The 13,517-nt window shown below is 37.7% G+C and overlaps 1 protein-coding gene across 1 annotated transcript in view; it reads left to right on the top strand.

Moving 5' to 3' along the window:
- The window catches only part of ITGA2 (integrin subunit alpha 2), a 104,675-nt gene that overhangs the window by 51,551 nt on the left and 39,607 nt on the right, over positions 1-13,517 (top strand). The window contains exons 5-10 of the mRNA XM_024740322.1: positions 1,576-1,690; positions 1,852-1,979; positions 4,324-4,472; positions 9,186-9,336; positions 9,631-9,796; positions 11,644-11,720. Of these exons, the coding sequence (XP_024596090.1) occupies positions 1,576-1,690; positions 1,852-1,979; positions 4,324-4,472; positions 9,186-9,336; positions 9,631-9,796; positions 11,644-11,720 (786 nt within the window). The remainder of the gene's footprint in view (positions 1-1,575; positions 1,691-1,851; positions 1,980-4,323; positions 4,473-9,185; positions 9,337-9,630; positions 9,797-11,643; positions 11,721-13,517) is intronic.

The following is a 13,517-nucleotide window of genomic DNA, read 5'->3' on the forward strand; positions in this document are numbered from 1 at the left end:
TCTGGCATTAACAATTGGCATATTCTAATTTCACCTCCTTAATGCTGTTTTCCATTGCTTTTAAAACAAAAAAATCTTTTTTAATACTTCATGAGTTAGTATTTTTAAGGGTGATTAAGATAAACCAACTTGGGGGTGGGGATATAGGAATCAGTAGTTGGTATCTTATTCGGTATACTAACCCAAGGCATCAGTAGTGATTTCTCCCTAACTAATTGGCAAAATGAACCAGTTTTATAAGGGAAAAACTATGCCTTGTTCATTGAGCATGAAATATGACCACAGCTGCTTCTCCTTTGAGCTACCAACAATTAAAGTGGGTCAAATAAGTTCCCTTTCATTCTTCCAGTCACTCTTTGCAAGTCCACACTTTTCAGTTAAGTTTTAATAATTGGTCCACAGCTTTACATAAGGTTAAACTGTATAGATTTGTTTTTAAGATCATCACTAGACTTCTCTTCCCCATTTATTCTCCTTTCACATCTAACGATTTGAATATTATTTAATCTAATGTTTCCCACGTGATTTAATCATGATTTAATCAGGAGTTCTTGGCATTCAAGGCTGCTGAAAGGGAGAGCTTTGGGGTCAGGTCAGTGGAGATATTAATAGTTGGAGTATGATGTGCACAAGAAGACAAGCGCCAGCCTTGATAACTGCAGGTTCTAGGCGCCAGAAGTATGGGGTTCTGAAGTCCTCAGAGAAATACTTTGATAACTACAGAGTTAAAAACGGGCAGTTCATGAACCTCCTTTGTGTTTGTTTAGCATGTAGGGTGTTTCAGGTTTTTGTTAACTATAAGTTTTCACACAAAATTCTCTCTTTGACTCTCCGTGAGAATTTGGGAGGTCTGGCCACACGGGGCCTGTTGCACACCAGCCCACGGGCAGGAGCCACAATGGTCTGCCCTGCACAGAAAGCGTGGGCTCTTCATTCACCATGGTGTCTACACCTGGCTGGAGCTCTCTTCCAGGCTGCCTGCCTGGCCCATGGGGACATGAGGACTTAGGGTTTCTGCTGAAGAGTATAAATGGAAGGGACAGGAGGAGACCTATGTTCAAGGAATAACAATGATAATGATGCTGGCCAACAATTATATATCCCTGGCTATTTACCCGGCACTGTTCTAAGTGTTTATAGCTATAGACTCATTTCATCTTCACAACTGCCTTAAGTTAGGAGGAGGTCTGATCATCCTCATTTTACAGATGAAGCCGCTGAGACCCAGGTATCTGAGAGACAAAAAATGAACTTTGCACGCATTTTTCTCCTGGGTGTTCTCTGGAAGGACAGCACCCCTTTTGTCGAGCTTGGTGGGTGACCTGATGGGCTCCTCCCTACACTGACAGTCCCAGTGCCCTGGTCCCCAAGACACCTGACACCAGGCACAGCTCATCTGCCACCCTCTCCCTCCCTTCTGTGGGCTCCAGTGCACTTTCTCTCAAAGACACTGTTAGTTTCAAGAGTTGACGATTCGTAGAGTCTTAGAATAGAAATAGTCCTGAGTGTCACAAATGGCGAGGTGGAAGGTTAACATTTTCCATGTGTTTTGTCATTGTTTTCATTTCTTTTAAGACCTGTGGTCCCCTGTGGGCACAGCAGTGCGGAAGTCAGTTTTACACAACCGGGTTATGCTCTGATGTCAGTCCCAATTTTCAGCTCCTGACCAGCTTTTCACCTGCAGTTCAGAGTAAGTTATGAATGTGCAGAGGGTCTGAGCAATGCCTTACATTAAAGGAGGGGAAAAATTGTATCAGCAAGTGCCATCCTTTTTTACTTTGTCTCATTTGTATGTGGATGTGATTTTGCCTTACCTATGGATATATGTTTCTTTCGTCGTTTCCCGTGTAGCCTGCCCTTCCCTCATAGATGTTGTGGTTGTATGTGATGAATCAAACAGTATTTACCCCTGGGATGCAGTAAAGAACTTTTTGGAAAAATTTGTGCAAGGCCTGGATATAGGCCCCACAAAGACACAGGTATGGACATCCATTATATATACACTAACCCACGGCTTTCGTTCTGAGAAAATATTATTAGAGATGAGGTCTTTATCTTTGCATTTGTCAAATCCCCATATTAAAGGCTTTTAATGGTAATCTTGAAAGTTAACTGAAATTTGTGCTACACTGAGTTATTCTATCTATGACTTCTCCTAATGCTAGTCTTTAAGCTTGGATTTCTATTCCTGATTCAGGCATCAGTTATGTGTACAGCATCTTAATTCTCTTTAGATGCTTATTTTTTCCTCCACTAACTCATGAACTAATCAATACATTTAGAAATCCAATATGTATTTTTTTACACACGCTTGGACTAATGATGACTTTCTTTTACTTTTTACTGGTGAAAAAATTATCTTTGAATTTTTATAAGTAAGTTCATAGACAGCATAATTCTATCATTTATTATTTTATAGTCTTTTGTCATATTCTAGTCTAGCCTTCCATTTTTCACACAGGACAAGTCTTTTCAGTACTTTTGAATAACTGTTTATGTTTTAAAGAGTCTTTAATTTGGTTCTCTGTCTTCCTGAGGTAGGCAAGCAAAACTCAGGAGCAGAAACGTCACGCTTTTATAACGCTGAATAGCGTTTTTTAGTTTCAGGGTTTTTTCTTTCTTTCTTTCTTGTTGGATCTGCTATTTCGTGGGCCATCCTGGTTGTAGCAGGACACTGATCCAATATCAACAGGCATCAATTCACAGAGTTACTAGTTCCTGGGTTGCATCTGGTGCTCCAGGGGCCAACAATTGTTGGAACACTTTTCTGAAAAGCTTTCCAGTTATCTATATTGAAATTTGCTTTTCTGCTTCCCTATACAGTATTATAAAATATTGTTATATATTTTCCCCATTGACATTGCTTTTCAATACCAAGAGGACATTAGTATCTGTCAAAACTTTGGAGGTTTCACTGTGGGCTTTCACCAGAAAATAAAATAAAATTTCTGTTAAATAAGACTAGGTATAGTACTGGTTTCTGGAGAGCATCACTGTTAAGGCCCTCATAAGAGAAGTTTTCATCTGTATCTGCTTATTTTCTCTGTTTCTGAATGGGTTTCCCCCATAACGTGACTTACTGTATTTAATAGTCTCTTGTGTGGAATTCCTGGCCTTCCTCTTCTGTCTTCCAATCCCGATGCATCTTCTTCGTCTCTAGAGGTGGTTTTACTCAGTATCTTCTCTTCCGTTCTAAATGTGACCTTTCTTTAAGCCCTACTATACCACATTTCTTTAAATCTTCTCCTCCACCTTTATCTTTTGCACATAGAAGTTATGGGGCTGTGTCAGGGGGTCACCATTCTCTTCCTATCACCTTAGCTTTTGAGATCCTTAGAGTTATTTTTGATCGTTTCCTCTCTCTCAAATCTTACATCCTATCCTAAAGAGAAGGGTTCAGTAATATATTTTTTGTCATTTTTCCAGTGCCTAGTTAACTGCCTTCCTAGAGAAAGTAGCTGATTGAACTCAGAAATCCAGGCCTTGCCCTTCCCATCTTCCTTATACATTGACCTCTATTTCAGAGAACCTTTTACCACTGATCCCTCATCACCATTCCTATTCTGGAAGCCCCAAATCCTAGGCATAGAGGGTGATCTCAGTGCTGAGAACAAGGACGTTAACAGAAGTGTCTGACCTCCTTGATCTGAAGGATTAGGGTATGTGCCCAAACATCTTGGTCAGAAGTCGTTCTGCCTCTCGGCCCTCTCAAATAAGACTCTCTCCAATGGCATTTTCCCTGAAGACCAGAAACTTCCTGCCCTAAATGCACATATAGCAGCTTTCTTTCTAACGTCTGTGATTAGAGGAAATCCAGCACAACAAAAACATTCATGTTGACCGCATTGATTAGCACATCACTTTTTCTTGTATTCAACTATAATTCTTTGTTTATTATATAATTATCCTCACTTGATGAGATGTTCTGTTCCATTCATGACTGCTTATAATTGTTTACATGTTTATATCCATTGGTAACTAGAAAATCTATTTATATCATTTGAATCTTCCTGTTAAGAACTTAATATTCATCCATGTGGCAGTGCTTAAAAATCTACAACTATTACTCTTGAGAATCAAATGGTACACAAATGGCACATTATCTTGCTTGTTAGTAAGTAATGCTGCCCTGCACTGATGGCCTCTGACCAGGAAGTTATTCCACTGGAAGAAAAATAACTATTCTTAAGAAAAAAGTTGGAAATGATTCCCTTAAGCTATCAGCCCATGTCTAAATGCACTTTCGATTTTTATTATATTGGTTAAATAGGAATGATTTATAACTTAATGACAAACCTGTAATAAACTTCTTTTCTCTTGAAGGTGGGGTTAATTCAATATGCCAATTATCCAAGAGTGGTGTTTAACCTGAACACTTTTAAAACCAAAGATGAAATGATTAAAGCAGCATCCCAGACATCCCAGTATGGTGGAGACCTCACAAATACATTCAAAGCAATTCAGTATGCAAGGTAAGTTATGTTGCTAATAGGCTAATATTTTGATAAAATATAAGTGCTCATAAGTAATAAAAAGGAAAGATGAAGAAAAGTAAATATGTGGTACCTACACTTAAATCAGAACTAGTAGAGAAGAAAAGTCTGAACATTCTGTTACTTGAATACTTTGAGAAGGCAGTAGGGGATGACATTTTTAAATCTTTGATTTCTAGAACTTTTATAAGATATTACATAATTTTTTAAGATTTTACATGAAGTAAGTACAGTGAAATTAAAAGACCTTAGTTTAAGTTGGCAATGGAGCAATCTGCATTTATTTGTTAATATTTATCAAGGCCACAGACAACTTGAGCTACTGGAGCACTTCATGCAAATTTAGAAGGGCCATAGATTCCTAAGTGTTAATGACCTAGAAGTCTGAATTGAATTGAAGGGCTCATTCTTTATAACAGGCTGGGGCAGTGTGAATTTCACAGCTATGTAACAGTCTCCTAATTCTTTGCTCAGTGTCTCTTATTTTCTCAGCACTGCTGACCTTCATCTTCACTCTGCTTTAATCAGATACCTTTACAAAAAATGCTAAATATTCTCCTAGTGTTAAAACAGAAATGAGGACTGTAGGTTCACCTTCCCTTAAACCTACTTCCTGCCATTTTTCATCAAGTTGTGAGTTCCTTCCTTCCACTGCCATAACTCCTTGAAAGAAGTGTCTATGCTCCCTTCTCCACATCCTTGAAACCTATGGCTCTGCCATCAGGTAAACATGGTCCTGCCTTAAGCCTCATCCTCTTTAGCTTCCCTGAACATTTGACAATAATGAGCGCGCACTGCTGTTTCTACTCCAGTTGCCATGACACCACACACTTCTAGAAAACCTGCCAACTTTTTGTCAACGAGTTTGCATCTTCACTGGCTCCTTTTCCTAATTTTTCTTCACCAAACAGAGCCCGCTCTTTCATAGCCCTGTTCTCTTAGGCATTGTATCCATTGTATACACATCAGCCATCAGCCCTGCCTGGGTTACCCCATTGCTTTGTCATTAGCCCTGACCTCTCTCCTACAATGCACACAGGCATCCAGCTGATGCTGAAAATCCTTATTTGGAGTGTTGGCTCACTAATCAAATTCAGTACATTCTAAACTGGCCTTACTCTTTTCCCTGCCCCTCCTCATGACTCTGCCATTTTGATTCATGTGTCCACCTTTTCCCCTAGTCATTCAGACTAAAAACTTGATGGTTTACTTTATTCTTTCTGCTCCTCCTTAGGTCACATATCTGGTCAGTGACCACATCCTGTCCTTTCTTTTTCTGAATTTCCTATTTTATCTGTCCCTTCTTTTTTTAGTATATTCTGTGTTCTAGTTGCTGCTTCTATCAACTGCCCACTCTCCCTATATATCTCAAAAGTAGATTCCCTACAAGAGAAGATATGATTGGTTTGGTTAACCATTTTTGTCCCTATTAAGATGTCCTTTGGAGCCAAGCCATCTCAGAGGCCGCTGGCCAATTGCCATTATGTGAAGTACCCGTCCTGTTCCAGTAAAGTAGACTTACGGGAAGACTAAGATGACATAGAAAAATGGCCTCGCAGGAGTTAGAAACGGCAAAGGACCTGTATTTTTTGCAGGGAATGTGGGTGTTGCATTTTTCCCTGGCAAAAGCCCTGGGGCCTGGCAAGCTTCCTTCTCAAGGAGAATGGCCACTTTCTGTTAAAATGGGACTCATGGCTTTCATGATCTTTTCAAAACTTTTTCTCCCCAGGATCCCTGTCTCACCACAATTTCCTGAGCTAACAGGACTCTTTCCATTGTTAGGAGAGTCACCTAACTTCTCACACCTTCTGGAATTTAATTACTTCTATTTTCTTTCTCTTCTTCCTCCTTCTTCATCGGTTTCTTTTTTTTTTTTTTTTTTTTTTGTGGTACACGGGCCTCTCACTGTTGCGGCCTCTCCCGTTGCGGAGCACAGGCTCTGGACGCGCAGGCTCACGGGCCCAGCCGCTCCGCGGCATGTGGGATCTTTCCGGACCGGGGCACGAACCCTTGTCCCCTGCATCGGCAGGCGGACTCTCAACCACTGCGCCACCAGGGAAGCCCATCGTCGGTTTCTTTACAACAACAAATAGCATTCCGATACTCTTTTAGTAAATATTGCCATTTTCCATTGATCTTATCTGAGTGCCTACACTTACAATTTACTGTTCCAAGCCCTGCAGGGAATCAAAACTAAATGAGGCATAGTTTCTACCCTCAGCAAACTTATAATCCTACATGAGCTCTACTGTATGTCATAAAGAGTATAATTCACTCAAAAATTATTTGATGTGAGTACAAGAATTCAAATTTGGCTGAGAAATATTTTTCCATATTTCTATATTCTGCTATATAGAATACAAAAAAAGTTTTAGGAAATAAAATGATAGTCTCAGTTTTACACATGTTGAATTTAAAGAGCTCCTTATACCTTCAGGTGAAAATATTCAATGCATTGAATACACAAACTTGAAGATAGGAGGGATGAATGGAAGCAAATATAGACTTTAACTTGTCATCATGTAGGTGGTGGTAGTGAACCTATATGATGACACCAGAAAGAATGTGCAACAAGAGAATCCAACAGACAGAAAAAAAAGTTGTTGGACAACTTGTTAAACGTCTAGAAACAAAATAAAGCTGAATCCCTGCCTCACTCCTTGAATCAAAATAAATTTCAGCTGGACCACCAATTTAAATCTAAGAAAATGAAACCATTAAAAGACTATGAGAAAACTTGGGTGATTAAAGAGAAAAGTCTTAGCGATAAGTCCTTTTAAAATACCATGTCAAATATAAAAGACACACATGCAAAAGTTAATGGATTTGATTATATCAAAATATAAAATTTCTGTACAGAATTAATATCACTAAACTTCAAACAGTGATTCATGAACTGACAATTATTTACAATATATATGACAAAGGATAATTTTCTTTATTAACAGAAGTCTTACTTGTCAGGAAAGTGATGAAAAACAAAGAAAAATGGGCAAAGATAAAGACAAATCAAGAGTTCATGAAGGAAGAAATATAAATGGCTAATAAACATATTAAAAATACTCATCATCCTTCATAGTGAAAAAGTACATATTAAAATAACAATTATATATTATTTCTCACTTATAAGAGTATCCCAGATTAAAAAGTTAATAATTCTCATTGTTATGGAAAGGAGGTGGAGAAAATTGCATTTTTGTACACTGATGGCAGTATAAATTGGTGGAATTATTTTTTTATAAATTTATTTATTTGTTTGTTTTTTACTTTTGGCTGCATTGGGTCTTCATTGCTGTACATGGGCTTTCTCTAATTACAGCAAGCAGGGGCTACCCTTTGTTGCAGTGCGTGGGCTTCTCATTGTTGTGGCTTCTCTTGTTGCGGAGCACGGGCTCTAGGCACACGGGCTTCAGTAGTTGCAGCATGCGGGCTCAGTAGTTTTGTCTTGTGGGCTCTAGAGCACAGGCTCAGTGGTTGTAGCACACGGGCTTAGTTGCTCCATGGTATGTGGGATCTTCCCGGACCAGGGCTCGAACCCGTGTCCCCTGCATTGGCAGGTGGATTCTTAACCACTGCGCCACCAGGGAAGCCCTAAATTGGTGGAATTTTTGAAGAGCAATTTAGTATTTTATTTATCAGAATTTGAAATGTCTAAATAATTTCTCTGCTAAGATTTTATCCTACTGACACATTCGAAAAAGTATGCCAAGAAAGATACACAAGGACATTCATTATAGCATTATTTGTAAAACTCAAAATGCCCTAAATGCATAATAATGGGAATTGGTTAAATAAACTATGGTTCCTCAAAATAATGAAATATTATGTAGCCATTAAAAAAGGAGAAGTCTAAACTAGTGGTTACCAGTGGTGGGGGAGGGGCAACATAAGGGTGAAGGACTGGGAGGCACAAACTACTGGGTGTAAGATGGACTCAAGGATGTACACCGTGGGGAATAGAGCCAATATTTTGTAATAACTGTAAATGGAAATTAACCTTTAAAAATTGTATAGAAATAAAATCAGAAAATCAAAATCAAAGACAAAGAGGAGAGTTCTATATGTGCTGATATGGAAAGGTCTCCATCAAAATGAAAAACAGCTGCAGAGAATATGTTCCCATTTTTATAGAAGTTTAAGGAGTAACTTTTGCATATATTTCTCTAGATGAAACATTTTCTAGAAGGAAACATAAACTGATAATAGTGATTACCTTTGGAATAGTGGCTTGGTGTGAAATTTTTGTTTTACACCTTTCCAAACGCTTTGGAGTTCTTTTACCACGTATATTTGTTACTTTTTAAAACACAATTTACTGTTGAAAAAAATAAATGCAGATCCAATGAGTAATATTTATGACAGGAATGAATATCTTTACCCTGTTGATTAGTTTTAATGAGTTTAATCTTATTAGCAGAAGATAATTCTAAGGATTCCTGATGTAAATACACACACACCCACACACCATGGAAACCATGGAAGTTATTTTTAATGCCAAGCAAGATTTATATTTTTATATGTTTCTCTACAAGCTACGAATAGAACGTAGTTCAGAAGTCACCAGCACTGATAGAGAAATTCTAAATCACAATAGGTTATGCTCAAAGAAGTCAGTTTCATATTTATATTTCTAACCAGAGGTCCACGTGTTTAGTTTACTTTTTGATTGAGTTTTTCTTTTATCTGCCACAGAGATTCTGCTTATTCAGCAGCTGCTGGTGGACGACCAGGTGCTACCAAAGTCATGGTGGTTGTAACTGATGGTGAATCCCATGATGGTTCAATGTTGAAAGCTGTAATTGATCAATGTAACGATGACAATATACTGAGGTTTGGCATAGCAGTAAGTGGATTTTCTTTTTATTGTCTTTCAGTTGATGGGTAGATATTCCTTTATAGCATCACTTCTGAAGACTGCACTTTCTTATTGGCTGTTCATAGCTTAATATAAAAGAATATTTTTACTCTACCTCTGCTTCTTGCTGATTTGCAGTCCTGTCAATGAAGAGGATATGGAAGTGTTACTTGATTTACTTCTCTAGAGGGCCTATTGTGTTCAGAAATAGCCTAGAAAATACGAATAGGAAAATTGAAGTACAACACTAATGGCCTTCTCCCCTCTTCCTCTATTTTCAAGGTTCTTGGGTACTTAAACAGAAATGCCCTTGATACTAAAAATTTAATAAAAGAAATTAAAGCAATTGCCAGTATTCCAACAGAAAGATACTTTTTCAATGTTTCTGATGAAGCAGCTCTACTAGAAAAGGCTGGGACATTAGGAGAACAAATTTTCAGCATTGAAGGTAAATGAACTCCTTCTTTCCAGAATTTTTTTCAAATTTTTTTCAAGAAAACAAACTGATGTTTACCAGGTTGTAAGGCGGGGGAGGGATAAATTGGGAGATTGGGATTGACATATATACACTACTATACAGTATATAAAATAGATAACTAATAAGGACCTACTGTATAGCACAAGGGACTCTACTCAATACTCTGTAATGGCCTATATGGGAAAAGAATCTAAAAAAGAGTGGATATATGTATATGTATAACTGACTCACTTTGCTTTATACCTGAAACTAACACAATATTGTAAATCAACTATACTCTAATAAAAATTAAAAATAAAATAATATGTTCTTCAAAAACCTTGAAAAAAAGAGTTCTTTATTACCATACTTGTTCTATTAATGTTAACTTATATACCTTATATAAAGAGAACTCCTAAATAGCATCAGTAAGAAAAATAGACAAAGAATGATGAATAAGTAGTTTATAAAAGATAAAATACAAATGGCCAATAAACATAAGAAAATATTCCCAATTTTAGTAATTATTTTAAAGTATAAATGAAATCAATGTTACTTTGTGTCTAAAAGATAACAAAGATTAGTAATGTTTAATCTTGGAGAGATTATGGGGAAGCAAAAAAGCTCATACACTATAAGATTATAAACTGTATAACCTTTTGGGGTGGCAACTTAGTAATATCTATTATAATCGTAAATAGTAATACCTTTCCATATTGTAAACAGTTTTTGTAATCATAAAAAATGTTACCTTTTTACACTGTTACATAATTTCTGAAATTCTTGAATTTGTTTGCAACAAACATGTCTACTTTTAAAATTAGAAAAATACAGTGAAGATTTTTAATAGTTCAGATTTTGAGGAAACATTTTACTTACCAGATCTACAATAATTTACTTCTATCAATTCCCAGTTGGTAAAAAGTCCCACATGACCCAAATCCTGGTTCCTGATGGTTAACCCAAATAACTCTCATATTTTATTGAGCACCTACTATGATCAAGTACTGCTTCAGAAGCTGGATCCAAGGGGATTGTGTAAATTAAGTATTAATCCCTATAGTCAGATCTTTATCTCCTGATTATCCACTGGAAGGGTCTATCTAAAACTTTTATTCTTCTCTACATTAATGTGGCAGTCCAGAAATTTAGCTTCCTTTTTGCGAAGATTAGTGAAATGTAACCGCTTTGGCTACATGTATGGAAAATGAGTTCTAATTGAGTCTTATGGTGCTAGTGTCAGAGGCAAGCACATATGTAGAACTTGGACCAACTTCCCAATTGGTAAAATTCCTACTCAGTCTTGAATCCTAGTTCTTGAAGCCTAATCCAAATATCTCTCAGCACAGTCTTCACTACAGAGCAATTGCCTGGCTCCTCCAGCTGCATCTGAGATATATGTGCATTTATTAGTACAAATATTTAAAAGCTAAAAATTCAGTTAGATTCTTAGCAAGTAATGATAATTTTTTTTAGAAAGATAATCATGTCAGTTTTCATCTTACCTCATCCCCTATGCTGAGTGTTCTCTGATATCAGAAATTTCATAAGTATGCCAACAAATACATTAATGCATGATCAAGATTAATGCCAACTTCAGACACTACCTCAGAAGCATTATGGATTTCTACATCTGTTAGAACACTTCCTTAGAGATTCCTCTCTCTCAGAATCTGCCAGCTCTATATTTTTGAGTGGACATCAGAACACTGTGTGTGTGTGTGTGTGTGTGTGTGTGTGTGCGCGTGTGTGCGCGTGTGTGTGCACGTGTGCACATGTGTTTGAAAATTTTATTTAAGACTGATAACAGTGATATGATTTTTGAAACTGTTTCCTAGGTACTGTTCAAGGAGGAGACAGCTTCCAAATGGAAATGTCACAAGTGGGATTCAGTGCAGATTTCTCTCCTCAAAATGTGTGTATATCAGATAACATTTGCCTTAATACTTCTGGGTGCAGTAACCCCATACTAAAGTGGGAAAAACAGCCATCTAGTGATCAGCAGTCCTCATTTCTAGTCACAGTCATTTAGCTTCTTTGCTCTGCTGGCTTATCATCTGAAAAACAGAGGTTAATAATGCCTTCCCTTCCGTATTTCACAGGGATATTTGTATGGGGATAAAAATGATAATATACAAGAAAGCTTTTGAGTGCTCCAGGGAACAGGCACTATATTAATTAAAGGTATTATCATTGCAGGAATTTTCTTTATATCAATTAACTACTGGAAAAATCTGTTAAAAACACACACTCTTGTCATCACTGTTGTTGAATTCTGAGTTGCCGGCGTATCTTTTTTCTAAGAGCAGAGACAGAAAAAAATAGTTGAAAAAGTAAGGAGTTAGGAAAAGGGTGAGATGGGACATCTTCTTAGCTCAGGGAAGTCCATTCTTTCTTAGAAACATCCATCTCGCAGGCCTCTGATTCTAATTCTACTCAGGATATGAGTGCAGTAGTAATAATAGTAAAAGAGGCAAAGAGGTGACACTGGGAAATGCTCGGGGAGCAGTATGAACTCAGAGGATTTGATTGGCAGAATAAAGGACCAGGATCACCTTATTTCTCTCTATAATAAAAGGTGTGCTAACCTTTTCTGGATCACCAATTGTTGGAGATTAAAGTTATGGGTCTTTCCCTCAGAAAAAATCTAAGTGAACCCACACAGAGAGAATTTTTCACACAATATCTTGAGGTTTTGTACACTCCCTGAAGCCCCTTCCTGCACCCAGATTCAGAGTCCTGGATTTATGACAAATCATTCACATAATTTCATGGTCTCTTATCCTCAAAATGGGACACATTATTTCCCTGTTTGCTATTTTTTTAATGGCTTTGTATTTTTCATTCCAAGGTCATATCTTGATAAACCATAATGGAAAAGAAAATGAAAAAGAATGTATGTATAACCATATCACTTTGCTGTACAGTAGAAATTAATTCAACATTGTAAATACTTCGATAAAATAGGTTTAAAAAAATTAACAAAAAACCCCCCAAATCGTATCTTTGATGTTTTCTAAGATCTAAGATCAAAAACTTAAAAATAAGAAGTCCCATCCTGACCAACCCTCCCTTCTGTGATGACTTGTACCTTCGAATATTCAGATTGGGTTTTGAGTCAATCCCGGGTGGCCGGTCCTCTTTGGCCCCTCCCCACTGGTGCTGACCAAGGGCAGTTTCTTCTCATACCAAGTGTCACAGCTTCAGGTTCCTTTTGTAGCTGTGCCATATTCAAATAGATGGGATAGGATAGAGAGGATTAGAGGAACATTTGAGAAGGAGTAAAGAAGAAAGAGAAAGAAGTTGAAGACAGACCAGGTCAGAAGAGGGCCAGCAGGACAGGTCTGGGGTAGCAGCGCCCACCTCTGCTCCTCTGGCAGCAGCACTTCCTGTTTCTGGAGGATGCCTCATATCCTGAGCTCTTCTTAGGAGTATGCGAGGCTGCAGGCTCACTTCTGACTCCTTGCTAAAGGCTCACAACTGTTTGGCGTTTGCAAACATGTGCCTTTGCATGGAATTTGAAGATGGCTGTGTGCCCCTCCTGTGCTGTGGTATGGATTTATCTTTAAAATGTGTTGTACTAAACAAAGCCCAAGGTAACACAGCCCGTGGGAAGGCTTTTTTTCCGGCACAAAATGTGTCAAAACAATTCAGAGAGATATCAACACACAGTCTGTTAAAAACAAAATTCAGCTGAGTGAATTTAAAGATC

Source organism: Neophocaena asiaeorientalis, unplaced genomic scaffold, assembly GCF_003031525.2.
Source record: "Neophocaena asiaeorientalis asiaeorientalis breed wild unplaced genomic scaffold, Neophocaena_asiaeorientalis_V1.1 scaffold57, whole genome shotgun sequence".
Taxonomy (NCBI): Eukaryota; Metazoa; Chordata; class Mammalia; order Artiodactyla; family Phocoenidae; genus Neophocaena; species Neophocaena asiaeorientalis.